Raw genomic sequence first — 20,762 nt, forward strand, 5'->3', positions numbered from 1 at the left:
TGAGGGTCATGATTCTGTGACTATCACTTCCTTTGTTCTAAATCTAGTTTAATGGTGAAACAATTGGTAGATACGTCTAAAATAATGGGTTTTTTGTAAAAAAAAAAAAAAACCTTACCTCCTGTCTTTTTTTTTTTTAACTTTTACTTTCCATCTTAGAATCAATACTAAGTACTGGTTCCAAGGCAGAAGAGTGGTAAGGGCTAGGCAATGGGGGTTAAGTGACTTGCCCAGGGTCACATAGCTGGGAAATGTCTGAAGTCAGATTTGAACCTAGGATCTCCCGTCTCTAAGCCTGGTTCTCAATCCACTGAGCTCCTCGGCTCTCAATAGCTCAATCCCTATTAAGATGTTTTGATATATTTGTAGTTGTTATCTGGGAAGCAATGAGTCTGTTCAAAGGTGCCCACTTTCCCAATGAAACTTCTGTTCAATAATTTCCTCAGAGCCCTAGGGCTCCATTCTATTGACCTGGAAGGCATTCATCAAGTAGCAAGAATGCTGGTTTTGGAATTAGAGAGTCAGGGTTCAAATTATACCACTAATATGACCTTTGACAAGTTACTTGACTTTTCGAGATTCCAGTTTCCTTATTTGTAAAATGGTAGAATATGACTCATTACTTCTGTAAATCTCTGAGCCTATGAACTTTCCCACCTTTCCCCAGAGGGTGGATTAGATATTTTGCTGGGACTGGCCATATCTCTAAATTCTAATCTAAAACATATGACTGTTCAGAATCATGTAGTGGAGGGACAGGTCTGTGAAGGTATCTGTACAAACAAATAACAAACTGATGTCAGAGTCAAACAAACAGAACAGGTGTTTATGGGGTAGAGATGGGGGAAGCCAGCAAAGAGGAAGGAAAGTGAGGAATTCCATGTTGGGCCAGGGGAAGGGAAGCATTCCTGGTGAAAATAAGACATTGTGAACAGTTTTAGTGATGATGGAGAACTTCATGGGTGGTAGGGAAAGAGGGATGGAGTAAAGTTTTAGAAATGAGCTTGGGCTGAAGGGAAGACTAGATGTTTCCAAAATGGCAACTCAGGACTTCTTTATTGTTGCTGTTCAGTCATGGTTGACTCCTTGTAACTCCTTTTGGGGTTTTCTTGGCAAAGATGCTAGAGTAATTTACCATGTCCTTCTCTGGCTCATACTCATTTTATTTATTACTCATTTTACAGAGGCCAACAGGGCAAAGTGACTTGTCCCAAGTCGCCCAGCTATTAAGTGCCTGAGGTCAGATTTGAACTCAGGCTCTCCTGACTCTATCCATGGTCCATGCTCTATCCATTGTGCCACCTAGTTGCCCTAGGATATCTGTCAATAGAACTGTAATCTTTCACTCTTAAGCTATTTTCTCAATAGTTGATTTCTTCTTACATGCTTCTGTTTATGCTAATCTTCTCAAATGAAAACTTCTCACTCTCCCTCCTCTGCACTGTCCTCTAGAGTCTGAATCTAGTCTTCCCTCCTCCAAGAAGGTTTCTCTGATCTGGAATCTCAAACCATTGGGATCCCTCTTCTTCCTGGTAGACTTTAGAATTTATTATCTGTACCATGTTCTTTGACCTTCAGTTCTGTTTGATTTAATTCTACATTACTCATAGTCAAGGTTTTTAGGAAAGCTCAGGGGAAAGAATGCATTGGACTTAGGAGGTTTGGGTTCTGGTCCTGGCTGAGCCATTTGTTTGTAGTATAGGAGCATGTCACTTCAAAGGGATAAAGGGAAAGGGAAGGGAATAAGCATTTATATAGCACCTTCTATGTGTTAAGCACTGTACTAAGTACTTTACAAATATTATCTTATTCGATCCACACAATAACTCTGAAAAGTAGGTGCTATTATTGCTTTCCATTTAATAATTAAGGAAACTGAGGCAGGCAGGTTAAGTGACTTGCCTAGGATCATACAGCTAATAAGTCTCTGGGGCCAGATTTGAACTTGGGCCTCTCTGATTCCAGGCCTTTCCTCTATGCATTGTGTCATCTAGTGCCTTCTGGGTTTTCTTCCCAATTTGTTTTTAAAAAATGTTAAATGAGATGACAGGCAAACCACTTAACTCTTCTGGTCCTCAAGTTTCCTCATCTTAAAAATGAAGAGATTAGAGAGCAGTTAGATGGCTTAGTGGATTGAGAATCAGACTTAAATATGGGAAATCCTGGATTCAAATGTGACCTCAGACACTTCGTAGCTGTGTGACCCTGGACAAGTCACTTAACCCCCATTGCCTAGCCCTTACTGCTCTTCTGCCTTGGAACCAATACTATTGATTCTAAGATGGAAGATAAAGGTTTAAAAAAATGAAGAGACTGGAAGGCTTCCAGTTCTGAATCTCTGATTCCATGATCTCCAAGGGCTTTTCTGGTTCTTATGTTTCAGGATTCTGGAAGTCTTGTCTTCTCCAGAGAGGCATTTCCTATCTCCTTTATGAGAAAGCTCATGCCCTGAGTGTGAGGACACCCTCCCTCCCAGGAGGCAGGGGACCCAAAATGGCAGCTAAAGCTAATCATTCTACCTGAGTCTTCTCTTGCTCTGTCTGACTGGCTCATGACCCCATAACCATTCTGCTATTATTGGGATCCCCAGCCTGGGGTCTCCAAGAAGATTTCAGCTCCTCCCACCCCTCCATTCTGCTGAAACTAGAAACAGAAGCTTTATCACCTTATCTCACCCAAGACAAAGTTGGAGATTATTCAGTCTTTACCAGGGGAGTTTCTTAGACAGCCTCAAAAGCACTAAGCTTCATGTGAATGGTTCCTGAAGAAAAGGTATGGTTTATCAACCCCTGTTCTGCTGGTCACTGTTATTTGGATATCAACCAGCCATCTCTGTCTCTGCTCTCAGGTTGACCCCTGGTAAGGTGAGCCCTTGCCTGCGACCTAAATTATCCCTCTCTCTGCCCAGGTTGTACTTTGATTGCCTTCATGGATGCTGCTTCCAGAAGCCTCTAGGATTCTTCTCTAGGTCTGCTTTTTACTCAAATCTATGCTTGGTAACTTAGAGTTTTGGTGCTCTCTTCGCCCTTAGATAAGTCTGACTCTCCCCTTAGGAGGATCTTGTCTTCTATCACTTTCTGTTTGAACTCAAAGCTTGGTACATATGAGGTGCTATCCATTTGGTGTGTAAAAGTTCTCCTGGGGGCAACCAGATGGCTCAGTGGATTGAAAGCCTGGTCCAGAGATGGGAGATCCTGGGTTCAAATGTGGTCTCAGACACTTAGTGGACAAGTCACTTAGCCCCCACTGCCTGGCCCTTACCACTCTTTTGCCTTGGAACCAATACACAGTACCGATTCTAAGACAGAAGGTAAGGGCTTAAAAAAAAGAGTTCTATTTTATTCTTGGCTTTCTTTGCCAGGACCAGGACTAATTGCCTTCCTTTCCGATTTTTAAAAACTTCACTGTCCACCCTAGTGGGGAGGGGTCTACTGTAGCTGGAATCATGAACCTGCATTTGAGCCCCAATTTTGCCATTCCAACCTACTGTTTGACTTTGGGCAAGTCAATTTACCCTGTTCACCTCTGTTTCCTTATCTGAACAATGAGCCGGAGAAGGAAATGGCAAACCACTCCAGTATCTTTGCCAAGAAAATCTCAAATGGGGTCACAAAGAGTCAGATGTGACTGAAATAGCTAACCAACAGCAACAACAACTTCCTGACTCCAGGACAGGTACTCTATCCACTGTGCCTCCCAGTTTCCTTGACTGTAAAAAAGGGATGATAATAGCACACATCTCTCAGGGTTATCCTGAAGATAAATGAGATAGTATTTGTAAGGTGCTTAGTATGGTGCCTGATACAGTTGCTACTGTGATTATTATTACCCTTATTTAGTAGAAATAAATGCGAAATCCCTATAACTGAGCTAAAAAACATTAATTTCACAAGAACAATTCAGAGATAGGACTCAACAATATTTTGTGTCAAAAATTTATGGATTTGAGTATATTTCAAATTCAATATGAGCTAGTTTAACATGGTAGCCAGAGAGAAGTAAATTAAGAAATGTTCACAATGGGGAAGGTAATAGTCCTGCTGCTCTTTGCCCTGCTAGGCCGTGTCTGAAGCCTGATGTTCAATTTTGGGGGCCATATTTGAAGAAGGACATTGGCAAGTTTGGAAGCCTACAGAGTAAGACCACTAGGATGCCAATGGAATTGGAAACCATACCATTAGAGGAACCATGGTTGAAAGACTAAAGGCTGTTTAACTTGGAGAAGACCCATTGGAAAATAATGGCTGTCTTTCAATACTTTGAAAGGCCTTAAATTCATTCAATTTGGTTTCAGAGGACAGAAATTGGGGCAACAAGGGAGCCCATTTAGGCTTAACTATAGAAAACTTGCTTAACAATTAGGGATATCCCAAAGTAAAAGGGGTTGTCTTAGAAGGCATTGGGTTCCTCTTTCCTGGAGACATTCAGGCTATGGATAGATGACCATTTAATGCTGATGTCACAGAAGGGACTCCTGTTCAGGTATGGGTTGGGCATTACATGATCTTTGAGGTCTTTCCCAACTCTTCAGTGATTCTGCGATTCTCCTCAGCTCTTTCCCCCATCCCCATTCTGTTTCTTCCTCTCTTGGGTTTCCCTTTATATTGTATTTTTTGCCTTTGTTCTCAAGAAAGGGGTAAGATAGAGAGCAAAGAAGGTAGGAGAAAGAGAGGAGACATAGGCAAGAGAGAGAAAGAGAAAGAAAAGATGAGGAGAGGGATCAAGGGGTAGCCTTTGGACCCATAGCAGCCTTCAGGTTGCATGCAGGTCACCATGAGCCTGAGCAAGACACACTCCCTCAGATGGAAGTTTCTGATGAAATTTCTGTATCTGTCATTCATTTCCCCCTCAGAACTTGTGGTTTAGGCTTAGCTCATACCACACCCCTTTCCTTAGTACCTCCCATCCCATAAAATCTCGTCCTGGACACCCAGGCAGACACATTACTGCTTGGAGACACAGAGCTGGTTTCTATCCTTTAGGTACACTCCCCTTTCCAGGTAAGACTATCTAGGGCACCCATGTCTCAAGGTGGGTGAGTAAATGAAGGAGAACATGGGCTCCCCTGATCCTAAGATTCCATTTTTATAAAGGTCCTGTCTCCTGCTTTGGGGATCAGGGGTGAGTGCCATAGAGGCCGCACTGAACAAAGGGTAGGAGCCCTATTTTAGATTCAATGTACCAAATTGCCATAATTACTAAGTACTGCATTATTACGCAGTACTTCATATATGCAGAATTTATCCTCTTCCTGAGGCTATATCTGCTATTTCTCAGCAGTTACCTGGACCTGGCTTAAGGCTGTGACCCTCAGGAAAGGGCTGACCCATAGGGAGGAGGAGAAGGTAGAAAATATAGCTGATCCCCTCCCAAATCCCCAATCAGCCCCCTGCACAGCAGGGTTGAATTTCACTCACTGGCTATAGCACTAACTCCAGCAGGAGCCTGTATCTCATTTTCTCTAGGAAGACGAAGGGGCCAGTTCCCACATCCACACCTGCCCTCTTTCTTCTCCTTCCATAATATATTCAAGGTCTGAAAAAGGGCTGAGGGAGTGAAGTAAATAGACTAGGGAATGTGAACGGGATAGAAAGGAGTAGAAGGAAGAATGGAGTTGAGGGGCATCTGGAAAGAGGGTGGTGGATGATTTTTCTGAGAACTTCTGCTTACACCCACCCCCTTTTTGCCCCAATTAGGAAGAGTCCCTTTATTCTGCTTCAGCCCAGGGCTGAAGGAAAGGGAACATCTGGGACTGTATGTGAGGGCTTCATCCCATATTTCTCTGAGGTTCAGTTGCTGCTACTTGGGAGGAAGAAGACCTACCTAGGAGCCATGGGCCTCCCCACCCAGTTCCTGGCTCTGCTGTTGGAACTGTGCCTTGGTGAGCTGAGTGGGTGGATAGCCTTACCCAATGAGCCTTCTATGTACCCCCTCTCTTCTCTTTCTCTGTCATTTCTCTGTCTTCTCTCCTCTGACCTTTTCTTTCTCTACATAGATGGAAGAGACTTTAAAGATAATCTGGTCCATACCCATTTTCCCCCTTTTATAGATGAAGAAAATTGAGTCCAGGGAGAGAAGATCTGCTCAAAGTCACACAGGAAGTTAGTGGCACAGAGCTGGAAATGGAACCTAGGGCTCTTGACTAGTCCAGGGCCATTTCTACTTCCCTTCTGCCCATTCATTTCCTATGGGTTTCCCTTAGGTGAAGGGGGACTTCTGGAAGAGAGTTAGAATAGGGCCTCTCAGAAAATTTCTTTACAAGCTTGCTTTGAGGTCTCCCTCTAGCCCCACTGTCTACCCTTCCTTCCCTTCCCCTGAGGCCAACCTGTGTTGCCCCTTCCTTGTCTTTGCCTTCACTGCACAGGGCTGTCCTGGCTTGCAGGGAGCAACCCCACCATGGGGAACAGCATTATCCCGGAGACCATCACAACAGAGATTACCACCAAAGGGAACTGCGCCATTACAGAGACCATCACCGTGGAGAGCAGTGCCATCACAGGGACCTATGGCACCCCAGATTGCAACATCACCATGGGGAACAGTGCTTCCACGGAGAACAACGGCACCTCGGACAACAACACCTCGGGCTTCAACATCATCTCAGAGACCAAACATTCGGGGAACAACGATACCCAGGGGAGCAACGCAATCACAGGGAACAATACCACTACCGAGACCAAAACCTCGAGGATCAGCAATATCAAGGGGAACAATATCGACACCGAGAACAATATACTCCTGGGGAACAAAGCCCAGGGGATCAGCGATATCGCGCGGAACGCTACAGGCGCCGGGATCAGTGTCATTCTGGGGAACAAAACCCTGGAGAACAGCACTTCCACGGGGAACAATGTCACCACCAGGAATCAAATCTCGCAGAGCAGCGCTATCCAGGGGAATACCACCACCGCCAATCTGGCCTTGGAAAACAGAGGTATCTTGGGGAACAGTTCCGTCCTCGAGAACAAAGTCCCACAGAACCACGATATCAAGCGGAGCAATTTCGCCACCGGCACCAAAGCCACGCGGAACAACGATATCTTGGGGACCATCGCCACCACCTTGGAGAACGTTTCCGTGGGGATCGACTCCTTGGAGATCGTCACCTCGGGGAACATCGATTCAGTGGGGAGCAACAGCACCTCGCAGACCCGCATCACCTCAGAGAGCAAAACCCTGGAGAATACCATCACAGAGAGCCGTACTGCCCTGGGGAGCAGTTCCACTCCAGGGAACAGCCATTCCATCTTGGAGAACAAACTTACCACAGAGAAACTCGACATATTGGGGAACAAAACTTCAGAGACCGTCACCTGGGGGACCGACTCCTCAGAGAACAATGTGTCCATGGGGATCAGCGAAGACACACTGGGGAGCAATGCTACCACAGGGAATCAAATCTCGGGGATCACTGTCTCCATGGGGAACGTCATCACAGAGAACAAGGCCTTGGGGAACAATATCACCACTTTGGAGGAAGACACCTTGGTGAGTTGGGAAGAGTGAGCACCTGGAGCCTGGGCTGGAGGGAAGGCGGTCTGTTTTTCTTTAAACCCTTACTTTCCATCTTCGAATTAATACTATACATTGGCTTCCAGGCAGAATAGCAGTAAGGGCTAGGCAATGGGGGTTAAGGGACTAAGGGTCACACAGCTAAGAAGTCTGAGTTCAGATTTGAGCCTCCCATCTCCAGACCTGGCTCTCTGTCTACTGAGTCACTTAACTGCACCCACCCCCACCCTCAGGGCTTTTTCTGAATCTTCTTTCTCCCATGGTCTATCCTGAGTTCTAAGCTTCACCCAGAGAATTAGTTATCTAGCAGCTCTCCAGATGGCCTAGATGGCCCTCGAGGCCATGGACCACACCCTGGTTCTGGCTTATGAGGATCAGATGAAACAATGGCCTCCAAGCACTTGGCAAACCCATGGCTCAAGGGAGAGAGGGTGGAATTATAGCCATGATTTCATTGGTATGGGGATCTTCCAATGAGGAAACTCCATCTACCAAAGCTTGGGCATAGTGAGAAATTAAAGGACTCAGAAGCAGGATTTGAACCCAGGTTTCCTGACTCCTAGGCCAGCTCTGTAAATATAGAAAGTTGCCTCTCAGAAACATCATTATTATTACTACTACTACTACTACTATTCAGAGCCGGAGTCTGGGTTATGCCTTGTGACCTGAGGAAGGGCAAGCCTACTAAGTGCTAACTTGAGCTGAGCCCTACTACTTTAGGCTTGGGGATTTGTTTTTAACAGGTTCAGGAATTCAACTCAAAGGAAAGAACCCTGAACTATGTAGGAGTCAAGCATCCTGGGTTCTGGTTTTACCACTAATTTGCTGTTTGGAGTGGGAGTTCGCCTTCTTTTTCAGGGTTTTGGTTCTCCCTTTTTGTCCAATGAAAGTAATAGTGCCTGCCCAACTTCCCTTCCAGAGCTGCCACAGGAATCAAATGAGGTGATGGATGAGAATGTGGTCTCTAAACTATAAAGCTCTCTATATAGAAGAGTTACTATTAGCCCAATGGGATCTTCCTTCCTAAAAATGTGACCCATGTCTTCCTCTTCTTCTGGATCCCTCCACTGCTTAGCCCAGGATAGGCAAGGAAGTAGATCAGGAAAGATGAGGGGACAGTGGGGAGAAAAACTATGACTCGTCATCAGATGCCTCTTGTTTCTTTTCTTTTTTAGTGCCTGGGCTCTGGGATAAACGGTAAGTAAGAGGTTAATCTCTCAGATGCATATACCCTCCCCTTTCCCCCTTCCCTTTCTTGGGACCTTCGGAGTCAGGAATCCTCATCATACTTCCTTTCTTTCCCTCCAGAAACAATACTGTGCGGTGGTGAACTCAGGTAAGAAGGAGATTATTTGGCTTTGTTTTGAATCAGGTTAGACTAAGGCTGTGGGTGGAAGGGAGAGAGCTTGGGAACTAGAATTCCAGGGCTCCAGGGACCAGAGGGTTAGGGTCTGGGGAACAGAGTAGGAATGAGAGGATTCAAAGAATGGAAGTCTTGAACCAGAGTTCCAGGGGGCTAAGGGTTTAGGGAGAAAGGGGTAGAAGTTCTATGGAATGAGGGGTCTATCAGGTTGGGGCTCCTGGGGTCATCTGACTTGAGCTCTTGGGCCCCAGAGGGGTCCATTTCTCTCTGAAGGAGAAATGTGCTTACCCATCACATTTTTCCTAGAGAGCAATCATTTATCCAATAAACCAGCATCTATCAAACATTCCCTTCTGGACTCCTCAGCTAGTGTCAAATTTTACAGTCATTTCTTCTTATCTCCCATTTTGGGTCTCTAATCCTGTAGCCCCTTCATCTTTCCTGTTTATTCTTCTGCTTAGTGTAAGAGGTAGCAGCCCCTACTCAAGGGCTCAGGAAGTGTCTTGACCCCACAAAAGCTCCCCAACTCTGCCCCCAGTGTAGCTTCTTCCCAGGGGAAGAAGAGAGGCAAAATTAGACTGGGACATGCCTCCTTCATAGACCATAGGTCTAGAGACCTGGGCCTGTTTCCATGGCTCTTGAAAAGTCTTACTTTTCTGTTCCCTTCCCACTACAACCTTCCTTTGGTCCAATTCATCCTACATTCTCTTAGCTGGAAGGTGACAATCCTTTCTTGATCCCTTTGCCCTTTGAGCTGTCCTTGTTTCTGCTAGAACAGCATCCTAAGTCCAGTATTCTCTCTCTTTTTTAAATTATATGCTTAGTAACCACCACCACCATCACCAAAAAACATGAACTAAACAAATGTCTAACATATATTTATAATAAATATATAACATTTATTATATTATAATATATTATATGATGATATAGTATATTATAAATATGTTTATATATAAGAATATATTTATTATAAAGATATATGTACATTATATATTTCTTAAATATAACAATTATATGCAAAACCACAAACTCCACATTCTTTACAATTTGTTTAAAATATGTAAATTATATATATATGCCAATATAAATTTCTTCTGCTTTTGAGTTCTTTTTGGATTTGTTTTACTTGAATACTTTTTCTCTCAATTTTGTGGCTGTTTTTTTAAACAAATGTAATCATGGTACATATTATCTTATTCTCTTTTCATCTCTTCACATATTTTCTCTATTTTCTTTACATTTCTGATATTTGTCACTTCTTTTTTTTTAAACCCTTGCCTTCTGTCTCTAAGGCAGAAGAGTGGTAAGAGCTAGGCAATGGGGGTTAAATTATTTGCCCAGGCTCACACAGGAAAGGAGGTGTCTGAGGTCACATTTGAACCCAGGACCTCCCATCTCTGGGTCTGACTCTCAATCCACTGAGCCATCCAGCTGCCCCTGTCACTTCTAATAACATAACACAATCCATTATTTTCAGATATCACAGTCTATTCAGCCATTTCTTCCACTCATTTAATTTATTATTTCTTGTTATTTTGTCATAACAAACAAAGCTTCGAAGAATATTTTCATACATATACAACTTTTTATTTTTTCCCCAAATTTTGAATTAATTTATTTAGTCAATTTAGAACATTATTCCTTGGTTACAATAATCACATTATTTCCCTCCTTCCCCTCCACCCACTCTTCCTGCTGCCAACACACAATTTCATTGGGTATTTCATGTGTAATTGATCAGAACCCATTTCCATGTTGTTGTTTGTACTAGGATGTTCATTTAGAGTCTACATCCCCAACAACATGCCTTCAACCCATGTATTCAAGCAGTTGTTTTATTGTGGTGTTTTTACTCCCACAGTGTTTCCTCTGGATGTGGATAGTGGTTTTTCTCCAAGTTGTTCAGGGTCATTGCATTGCCACTAATGGAGAAGTCTGTTACATTCAATTGTACCACAGTGTATCAGTCTCTGTGTAGAATGTTTTCCTGGTTTTGTTCTTCTCACTCTGCAGCAGTTCCTGGAGGTTGTTCCAGTTCACATGGAATTCCTCCACTTTATTATTCCTTTGAGCACAATAGTATTCCATCACCAACATATACCACAATTTGTTCAGCCATTCCCCAATTGAAGGGCATCCCCTCATTTTCCAATTTTTTGCCACCACAAAGAGCGCAGCTATGAATATTTTTGTACATGTCTTTTTCCTTATTATCTCTTTGTGGTACAAACCCAGCATTGCTATGGCTGGATCAAAGGGCAGATAGTCTTTTAGTGCCCTTTGGGCATAGTTCCAAATTGCCCTCCAGAATGGTTAGATCAATTCACAACTCCACCAGCAATGCATTAATGTCCCAAATTTGCCACATCCTCTCCAACATTCATTACTTTCCTTTGCTGTCATGTTAGCCAATCTGCTAGGTGTGAGGTGATACCTCAGAGTTGTTTTGATTTGCATTTCTCTGATTATTAGAGATTTAGAGCACTTTTTCATGTGTTTATTAATAGTTTTGATTTCTTTAACTGAAAATTGCCTATTCATGTCCCTTGCTCATTTATCAGTTGGAGAATGGCTTGACTTTTTGTGCAACTGGTTTAAGCTCTTTATAAATTTAAGTAATTAGACCTTTGTCAGAGGTTTTTGTTATGAAGATTGTTTCCCAATTTGTTCCCTTCTTCCCTTCTAATTTTGGTTGCATTGGTTTTGTTTGTACAAAAACTTTAATTTGATATAATCAAAATTATTGATTTTACATTTTGTGATTTTTTCTAGCTCTTGCTTGGTTTTAAAGTCCTTCCTTTCCCAAAGATCTGACAAGTATACTATTTTGTGTTCACCTAATTTGCTTATAGTTTCCTTCTTAATATTCAGGTCATTCACCCATTCTGAGTTTATCTTGGTGTAAGGTGTGAGATGTTGATCCAAAACTAATCTCTCCCATATTGTCTTCTAATTTTCCCAACAGTTTTTTTTTATCAAATAGTGGATTTTTGTCCCAAAAGCTGGGATCTTTGGGCTTGTCATAGACTGTCTTGCTGAATTCACTTACCCCAAGTCTATTCCACTGATCCTCCTTTCTGTCTTTTAGCCAGGACCAAATTGTTTTGATGACCACTGCTTTATAGTATAGTTTGAGATCTGGTACTGCAAGTCCTCCTCCTTCCTTTGCATTTTTTTTTTTCATGATTTCCTTGCATATCCTTGATCTTTTGTTCTTCCAAATAAACTTTGTTATGTTTTTTTTCTAATTGAGTAAAAAAGTATTTTGGTAGTTCAATGGGTATGGCACTAAATAAGAAAATTAATTTGGGTAGGATGGTCATTTTTATTATGTTAGCTCATCCCACCCATGAGCAGTCAATGTTTTTCCAATTGTTTAGATCTAGTTTTAATTGTGTGGAGAGTGTTTTGTAGTTGTGTTCATATAGTTCCTGTGTGTCTCAGCAGATAGATTCCTAAGTATTTTATATTGTCTAGGGTGATTTTAAATGGAATTTCTCTTTCTAATTCTTGCTGCTGAAATGGGTTGGAGATGTATAGAAATGCTGATGACTTATGTGGGTTTATTTTGTATCCTGCAACTTTGCTAAAATTGTTGATTGTTTTGACTAGCTTTTTGGTTGAATCTCTAGGATTCTTTAAGTAAACCATCATGTCATCCACAAAGTGATAACTTGGTCTCCTCCTTGCCTATTTTAATGCCTTTAATTACTTTTTCTTCTCTAATTGCTACTGCTAGTGTTTCTAGTACAATGTCAAATAGTAGAGGTGATAATGGGCATCTTTGTTTCACTCCTGATCTTATTGGGAATGCATCTAGTTTATCCCCATTGCAGATGATGTTTGCTGATGGTTTTAGATATATACTGTTTATTATTTTTAGGAATGACCCTTCTATTCCTATGCTTTCTAGTGTTTTTAATAGGAATGGGTGTTGTATTTTATCAAAGGCTTTTTCTGCATCTTTTGAGATAATCATGTGATTTTTGTCGGTTTGCTTGTTAATATCATATACAACTTTTTACCCTCTCAGTAGTGCCCTCAGGGTTTAGTAATGGGATCTCTAGATCAACGTACATGAACAGCTTTTACAGCTCTTAATGTATATTTCCATCTTGTTTTCTAGAAAAAAATTCACTCTAGCAATGTAATATTAGGCCTGTTTCTCCATGTTCCTATCAACATTTAATTTGAACATGTTCACCCATCTGGTTTCTCATTTAGCATATATTACCAGGACCATATTTTGCTAGGTCAGTCCTTAGGCAACAGAGAAAATCTGTTGACAGGACTGTGTTCTTTCCAAAACAGGTCTTTCTAGCTTAGTCATACCTAGTGGAACTTTTGTTTCAGTGTCACAACCCCTCAGTCAAGCCCAGTTCTTTCTCTTTTGAAAAAAAGTTTTATTACTTTTTTATTTCTGTATTATTCATTTTTGTAATTGAGTAATATTTTAAATTCAAAATCCCAAATCACATACCTATATAAACATGTGGAAAATCACATGCTTTCTTATGAATTTCTTCTCCAACCATTCTTTTTCTAGATGTGGATAGCATTCTTTTTCATATATCTCTTGGGATGGTCCTGGATTTGTTTTGCTGGGTTTTAGCATTTTTAGCATGTTAGCATATAGGTTTTTGCAGGATTGTCCTGGATTTTAGCATTTCTACTAATAGCAAGGTCAATTATATTTTATTGTTCCACAATGTTTCAGTCACTGTATATAATGTTCTCCTGGTTCTGTTCATTTTACTCTGCATCAGTTCACGTATGTCTTTCCAGTTTTTATAGAAATCAAGCAGTTCATCATTCCTTATACTATAATAGTATTCCATCACCATCATATATCATAATTTGTTCAGCCATTTCCCAATTGAGGGATACCCTCTTATTTTCTATTTTTTTGCTACCATAAAATAGTGCAGCTAAAAATATTTTTGTACTAGCAGATACTTCCCCATGTTTTTCATCTCTTTGGGGTACAAACCTAGTAGTGGTATGGCTGGATCAAAGGGCAGGCAGTCTTTTAAAACCCTTTGGGTATAATTCCAAATTGCCTTCCAGAATAGTTGGATCAATTCACAACTCCACCAGCAATGCATTAGTGTCCCAATTTTGCCACATCCCCTCCAATATTTATTATTTTCCTTAATGTCATATTGGCCAATCTGCTAAGTGTGAAGTGGTACCTCAGAGCTGTTTTGATTTGCATTTCTCTAATCAGGAGGGATTTAGAACACTTTTTCATATGATTATTGATAGTTTTTACTTCTTCATCTGAAAACTGCCTATTCATATCCCTTGACCATTTGTCAATTGAAGAAAGGCTTGATTTCTATAAATTTGACTTAGTTCCTTATATATTTGAGAAATTAAACCTTTGTCAGACAATTTTGTTATAAATTTTTTCCCAGTTTGTTACTTCCCTTCTAATTTTGGTTGCATTGGTTTTGTTTGTACAAATCCTTTTTAATTTTTAATTTAATATAATCAAAATTATTCATTTTACAAGAGAACATCTTGTGATGTTCTCTATCTCTTGCTTGGTCTTAAATTCTTCCCTCCCCCATCTGACGTATAATATCACTCTTTGTATTTCAGTTATATACCCATTTTGAATTTTTCTTGGTATAGGTGTGAGTATTGATCTAAAACGAATTTTTGCCATACTCTTTTCCAATTTTCCCAACAGCTTTTTGTCAAATAGTGAGTTCTTATCCCCAAAGCTGAGATCTTTGGGTTTTTCAAACACTTGATTACTAAGGTCATTTACCCCTAGTCTATTTCATTGATCCACTCTTTTATCTCTAAGCCAGTACCATATTGTTTTGATGATTGCTGCTTTGTAGTACAGTTTAAGAGCTGGTACTGCTAGGCCCCCCATCCTTCATGTGTTTTTTTTTTTCATTAACTCCCCTGATATTCTCAATCTTTTGTTCTTCCAGATGAACTTTGTTATTATTTTTTCTAATTCTGTAAAAAAAGTTTTTTTGGTAGTTTTATAGGTATGACACCAAATAAGTAGATTAATTTGGGTAGGATTGCCTATTAACTCAGCCTACCCATTAGCACAAGCCCAGTGCTCTTGAACCCTTTTCTTCCTTCCTCTCACCACCAAACCTATTCTGGTCCTTATTCTTTAACCTGCTCTCAGCACTTTCACACAACCTACCCACATCAGCATGAGCTCCTGATTTAGCTGCACTGGGCAAAGGGCTTCTCACCCAGCCAGCAAGTTTTTAGCAAAGCCTTTATGAATAAGTGAGGGAGCGAACTGCATTTATTTAGTTCTTTCTACATACAAAGTACTATAACAAGTGTTGGGGATACAAATAAAAAAGTAAGACAATTCCTGGTCTCACAGAGCTCATATTCTAACCAGGAAGATGATACATATAGAAGAGTTTGGCTACAAGTTAAAAGGAAATGGCCCACAGTCCTTAAGAGACAGTGGCAGAATGTTTACATTTTTCAGAGAGAGGTAAAACCAAACCTTCCTGTCCTTTGCTGTGAGCTGTCCTAGCTTCCTCTGTCACCTGTCTCAGATCTGGGGACAGCCATTGAGGATAGAGAACATAGAGGGGAGAGGGAAGTTGATAGGTTCTTTTTTTTCTTTTTAAACCTTTATCTTCTGTCTCGGAATCAATGTTGTTGATTCTGAGACAGAAGAACAGTAAGGGCTAGACTATGAGGGTAAAGTAATTTGCCCAGGTCACATAGCTAGGAAGTGTCGGTTACTAGATTTGAACCTTCTGTCCTGTCTCTGGGCTTGGCTCTCAATCCAATGAGCTACTTAGCTACCCCCTAGCTGATAGGTTCTTAATGAGAAAGTAGTGTTTCTTGAGTTCTAGCCGCATCCTGTGACTTCTCTAAGGTAGTACAGGGGAGGTAGGAGAATATGGCTGGTGCTAAGGTATGTACCACACTTATCTACCCTCTAATGGGAGTCCCAGGGAGGTGCTGAGGGAAATTAGGGTCCTTCATTCCTCCCACTGAGTCCCAGGAGCCCTTGGGTCCTAGTGAGAAGTCTTTGCATTCATCTTAGATGTTTTTGATAGACAATATTAAGCTTGAGCAGGGGGACCAGTGGCTAAGTAGAGTAGATGGCTATAGGGTGATTCTGTCTTTTTTCCCCTCCATTTCTCAGTCCTGGAGAACATACAGAAGACATCAGTCTAAGGGACTTTATCTGCAACAAGGTGAGTAAGGAGGAGACCCTATTGGCACCATCTTCCTGTGTTTCTTTCCTGCCATGCCCTTATTCCCAGCTCTTTGGAGTCTAGAAATCCCATCTCCAGCCAGAAGCCTTCTCCTGACCTCCAAAAGCCCCAGGACTTCACCCTTCTGGCCTTGGAAGTTCCACACAGTGGTCTGGCTTCTTGGAAACAGTTTTGGGGATGGAGCCTATTTCCTCTTCCATTTGTCTTAGTGGTTCTGGAAATACTGTCCTACTTCTTTGCCTCAGTTTCCCCATGAAATCTCTGCCCGAGGTGGCCCTGAGCAAATCATGATCTTTCTGCACCTTAGTTCCTACACCTCTAAGGTTCATAGGTTGGGTTAGGCAGTTAGGCTGCAAAGTGGATAGAGCTCTGAGCCTGGAATCAGGAAGACCTGAGCTCAAATCCAGTCTCAGACACCCATTAGCTGTGTGACTCTGGGAAAGTCATTTAAAAATCTGTTTGCCTCAATTTCCTCAACTGGAAATGGGGGTAATAATAGCACCTAACCACGACCACCCCTGCCCCGGGTTGTGAGGATCTAATGAGATTATATTTGTAAAGCATTTAGCCCATTCCCTGCTACACACCGCGTGCCAAATAAATGCTGGCTAGACTTTTATGAAGCAGGCTTGTGGAGAGGAAAGTGTGTAGAACTTGGAGTCACAGGCTTTGAGTTAGAATCTTAGTTCTGCCACTTCCTTGGGCAAGTTATTTCTCTTCACTGGGCTCAGTTCCTCTATTTGTAAAATAAGAGTTGAAGTAGATAGTCAGTCTGTAGGGACCCTTCCAGCACTGGATCTTATGCTTGCTAAGCTATTTTTCTGGAAATCTTTTAAATAGAAAAGTTCTATGAGATGAGGCACTTTGGGGTAGGGGTCTGAACATTAGGCTAGGGTGCCGGTGGAGAAGAGCCTCAAAGGTATGGGGAAGGTGGCAAGCCAAGCTTTGACAATTGGGGGGGGGGGTTGAAGCAGCAGTCCAGGGTGTGTGTTTGGGCTTGGGGTTGGAGGTTGGGGGGACACTGTTCTGTGATCTCTTGACTCCCTGTTAGTGCCCCATCTCTTCCCTTCTTGATGATGTCCTCTGGATTCTGATCCTCAGAGAGCCCAAGGGTCAAAGCTGAACAGAGAAGAACTAGAAGGGAGGCTGGGCAGGGCCCAGTGTGAAGATCCAGGGATCACAGAGACCCTGACCCTAATCTTTAGCTACGCCAACCTCACAGAACTCCAGGGTGCCCTTGGCAAGGTAATGGGCAGGAGACCTGCTGCGAGACTTGGGGGGTAATGGAATAAAGAACCATGGGCTCCGGGCAGGGGACAGGGGGCAATGTTTGGTGTTTCATAAATCCTCGTGGCCTATGATTTTTAACCTGCTGTCTCTAGATCATAGGTTGAGTGGCTTGAGAAGAGGTTCTACCCAGATCAAGGGAGCCTGACTCTGCCTACTGACCAAGCTACTAATGCTGTTTCCCTATGCTCAGTAAATGGCCTGGCATTTAAACTGTCTCTTCACTGGCTACCTTTCCTTTGGCTTGGGTGTCTGGGTGGGGTGGGTGCTGTCCAGTAACAAGTGGGCAATATGTATTTGGAGGAAATGCTTGTGTTTGTTTCAGCTGAATGACTCTGCCTGCCATGAGGCCACTGTGAAGGCTTTATGGACTGTTATGCTACAGGGACGACTGGATTTTCAGGATACCCTCTCCCTGCGCTGGTGGTTCCAGGGTCTTCTCCAGCCCTTTCTGGCATCATTGCCCAGAGAAGATCTACGCTGCCTCCCCCTCAGTACCTTGGGTTGTGAACAATACCAGGCCATGTAGGTTTACGAGGCACTGGATCCCTTCTCCATCATCCCAGAACTCAGCTGGGGATGCTAACCAAAAATTCAAGCACTATTTCCCCCGTATGGAAGGTGTTTGGGCTTTATTTTCTCAAAACTGAAAATAGAAGCAGAGCCCCAGATTGTGGCCAGGAGAATAGCTTTTATCTTTAAGGAAGACTTGGGGTCCTCACCCTCAGTGACCCCTTGTTCTGGGTAGGTTGAGATGTAGTATCATCCACCCCACCACCCCCACCAAGAAATTCAGTCTCAGTAAAAGACATTTCTCCCATCCTTGGGAAATATTTGGTCTAAGAAAGATCCGCATTCTCTCTCCCCTCCCCACACCAGAAATCCTCCATTCTGAGGGGAAATGAGTTCCCACTCTGAGAGGCAACTTGGCTCCCACCAGTGTGAGGGGAACCATGGTCCCTGCCTGTTTTCATGACTGAGGGAAAGGAATCTGAAAGGAAGACACCGTCCCCCTAGGGAGCCTTTGGTTTTAGATGGGGATGCTGTCTCTGCCCCCAGGAAATCCCCTTCCAGAAGGGGAGGTATGAGCCTTGTTCTTGGAGGGCTCCCAAGCTGAAGAGGAGGCTCTGCTCTTCCTCTTAGGAGGTCCCCATCATGGAAAATGTTTCTGCCCTCAGGGAGCCCTCTGTCTGAGAGACAGTCATTGCTCTCCGGGTGCTCCCTTTCTTCCCCTTTCTGAGGGGGAGACACAGCCCTTGCCTCTAAGGAGCCCTTAGACTGAGGGAGGAGACTCTGTCCTCATTTCTGCAGGGGAGATAATTGCCTCCATTCTCAGGGAGCCCTCTGTCTGAGGGAGAGACATAGCCCTTCCCTTCAGGGAACCCCCTGCCCACTGAGAAGACTAAACCTCTGTCTCTAATAAACTCACAGTGAGGAGCTGCATCACGGGAAGGAGGGCAAACCCTGGAGCACATGAATCGTTTCCCCAATCAGGTTTCTATCCTAAAGCCTCACATCCCCTGTTTCTTCCTCACATGTTTCCGTTGAGGCTCAAATCAATCTCTTAGCTAAGTCCAGAAAGCAAAAAAGTATTGGATTCCCCAGAACCTGCCAGCCCTGTCCCACCAATCCAGCTATTCCCCTGCACATATCCTGTCTCAGACTTTTAAGGTCTCTCCTCCCTTGCGAACCAATGAAAAACCTCTGCAAGCCCCCCAACCACAGAAAAGGTAGTGCAGCCCAGTGGGTAAAGGATTGTGTTTTGAGGCCAGACATGAGCTATAGTGTTGGTTCTGCCACTGATCCCTTTGGGTAACCGTGGGTAAGTATTTCTCTTCTTTGGGGCCTTTTTTCTAAATGTTTACAAATGGGAATCACATCTGTCCTTCTAAGGTGGCTGTTCTGAGTTATTCATGAACGTCTCAAACTATTATGTGTAAATACCTCAGAATTGACTAGATTCCATAGAGATGTGAGTAGGAGAAAGGAGAATGAAGAGAGCTCCCTAGGCAATGAGAGGGTTAATACACACATGTGGGAAAGTTCATGGGGAAAAGAGCTGAAGGTCTTAGTAGACCACAAGCTGAACATAAATCAAGTGATCAGTTTTTCCCCCCAAGAGGTTACAATAGAAGCATTTTGTCTAGAACAAGAGGCAATCATCTCCCATCCTGCACCCTGATGAGAATGCAGCTGGAATCTGGCCTCCAATTCTGCGTACCTTGTTTTAGTATAGAATCTTAATGAACTGAGGTGTGTCCAGAGGAGAGTGACCTGGGGACTCACAACTACAACAAACATGAATCATTTGAAGGAGCAAGAAATGTTTAGCCTGAAAAAAATGTCAGAGGCTGGGTAGAGGACGAGGGGCTGTCATAGGAAAGTGGAATATAGCCTTGTTCTACTTGGGTCCAGAAGACAGAATTGGGAGCAGTAAGAGCAGGGATACAGATTTCAGCTCTGCCTATGGATCACCCCATAGCAATTAGAGCTGTCCAGCAATGAAATGGATGGCCTCATAAGGTATCAAATTCTTTGTCATGGGAGGCTAGCAAGCAAAGACTAAACAAATACTCCCTGGGAGGGGTGTTATAGTGAGGATAGGATTCCTTTTTGTGTTGAGATTGAACTAGATGAGGCCAGAGATTTCTCCAAAATTCTACCGTCTTATGGTTGCCTAGTACCTCCCGTGCCAGGACCTGGGGCTCCATCACTTCGTCTTAAAGAGAACCTCGGGCATTTTTGGCCTTAGATCTTCTGTAAGAAGAGCTCCTACCCAGTCAAGATCAAGGGCAGCTGACTACTGATTGATCAATCTACGGATGCTGTTTACCTCTTTGTCACCAATCTAGCCTCCTACCTTCCACAGGCTATGTCTCTCACTCTCCTGTGACCTTGAGCAGGGGAGGGTGGCCCTAATATACATACAGACCCTCAATCCCAATGGTCATGGCCAACCCTTCTGGATTGTCATTGTCCTCTCTGCAGGGGATGAAGTGGGTGGGGCCATCTAAGGGTCAGGGGGGAGATGCTGGGGTCCTAGAAGAGGGCCATGTGAGCATCTGCCTTTCTGAAAGGCCCTTGGGGTTGTGTCCCAGTGTTCAAGGGCTGGATATGGAATTTGAGGGAATGAGCCAAGAAACTCGAGAAGCTGTCTACACAACTTTCCAGTTACCTGTCCTGACACGCCTGAGTGGTGAGGACACTTGCCCCACTTTCCTCCTCCTCCTCCTCTTGGTGCTCTCTCTGTAGTGGAGGAAAGAAGGAAGAGGGTAAACTGTGTTTGGAAGAAAGAGAGGGTTGAGGGTGGAAAATAACAGTAGAGGGAATAGAATAGAAGAAAAAATGAATGGGTTGGGGTGAGACAGCAAAAG

The 20,762-nt window shown here is 43.0% G+C and overlaps 1 protein-coding gene across 16 annotated transcripts in view; it reads left to right on the forward strand.

Annotated features, from left to right (window-relative positions):
- The window catches only part of LOC100021259 (uncharacterized), an 88,418-nt gene that overhangs the window by 3,087 nt on the left and 64,569 nt on the right, over positions 1–20,762 (forward strand). For 4 of the 16 annotated variants that reach the window (XM_007499264.3, XM_056805720.1, XM_056805717.1 and 1 more), the window contains 7 exons: positions 6,365–7,488; positions 8,688–8,709; positions 8,821–8,848; positions 16,029–16,080; positions 17,203–17,346; positions 17,714–17,913; positions 20,487–20,584. In XM_007499264.3, coding sequence (XP_007499326.2) covers positions 6,397–7,488; positions 8,688–8,709; positions 8,821–8,848; positions 16,029–16,080; positions 17,203–17,346; positions 17,714–17,913; positions 20,487–20,584 — 1,636 coding nt within the window. In that variant the 5' untranslated portion in view covers positions 6,365–6,396. Of the gene's footprint in view, positions 1–2,908; positions 2,969–3,435; positions 3,676–4,059; positions 4,137–4,535; positions 4,637–5,696; positions 5,882–6,364; positions 7,489–8,687; positions 8,710–8,820; positions 8,849–16,028; positions 16,081–17,202; positions 17,347–17,713; positions 17,914–20,486; positions 20,585–20,762 lie in introns of those variants that run through there. The other 12 variants (XM_056805710.1, XM_056805724.1, XM_056805723.1 and 9 more) reach the window with 7 other exon arrangements.

Source organism: Monodelphis domestica, chromosome 7, assembly GCF_027887165.1.
Source record: "Monodelphis domestica isolate mMonDom1 chromosome 7, mMonDom1.pri, whole genome shotgun sequence".
Taxonomy (NCBI): domain Eukaryota; kingdom Metazoa; phylum Chordata; class Mammalia; order Didelphimorphia; family Didelphidae; genus Monodelphis; species Monodelphis domestica.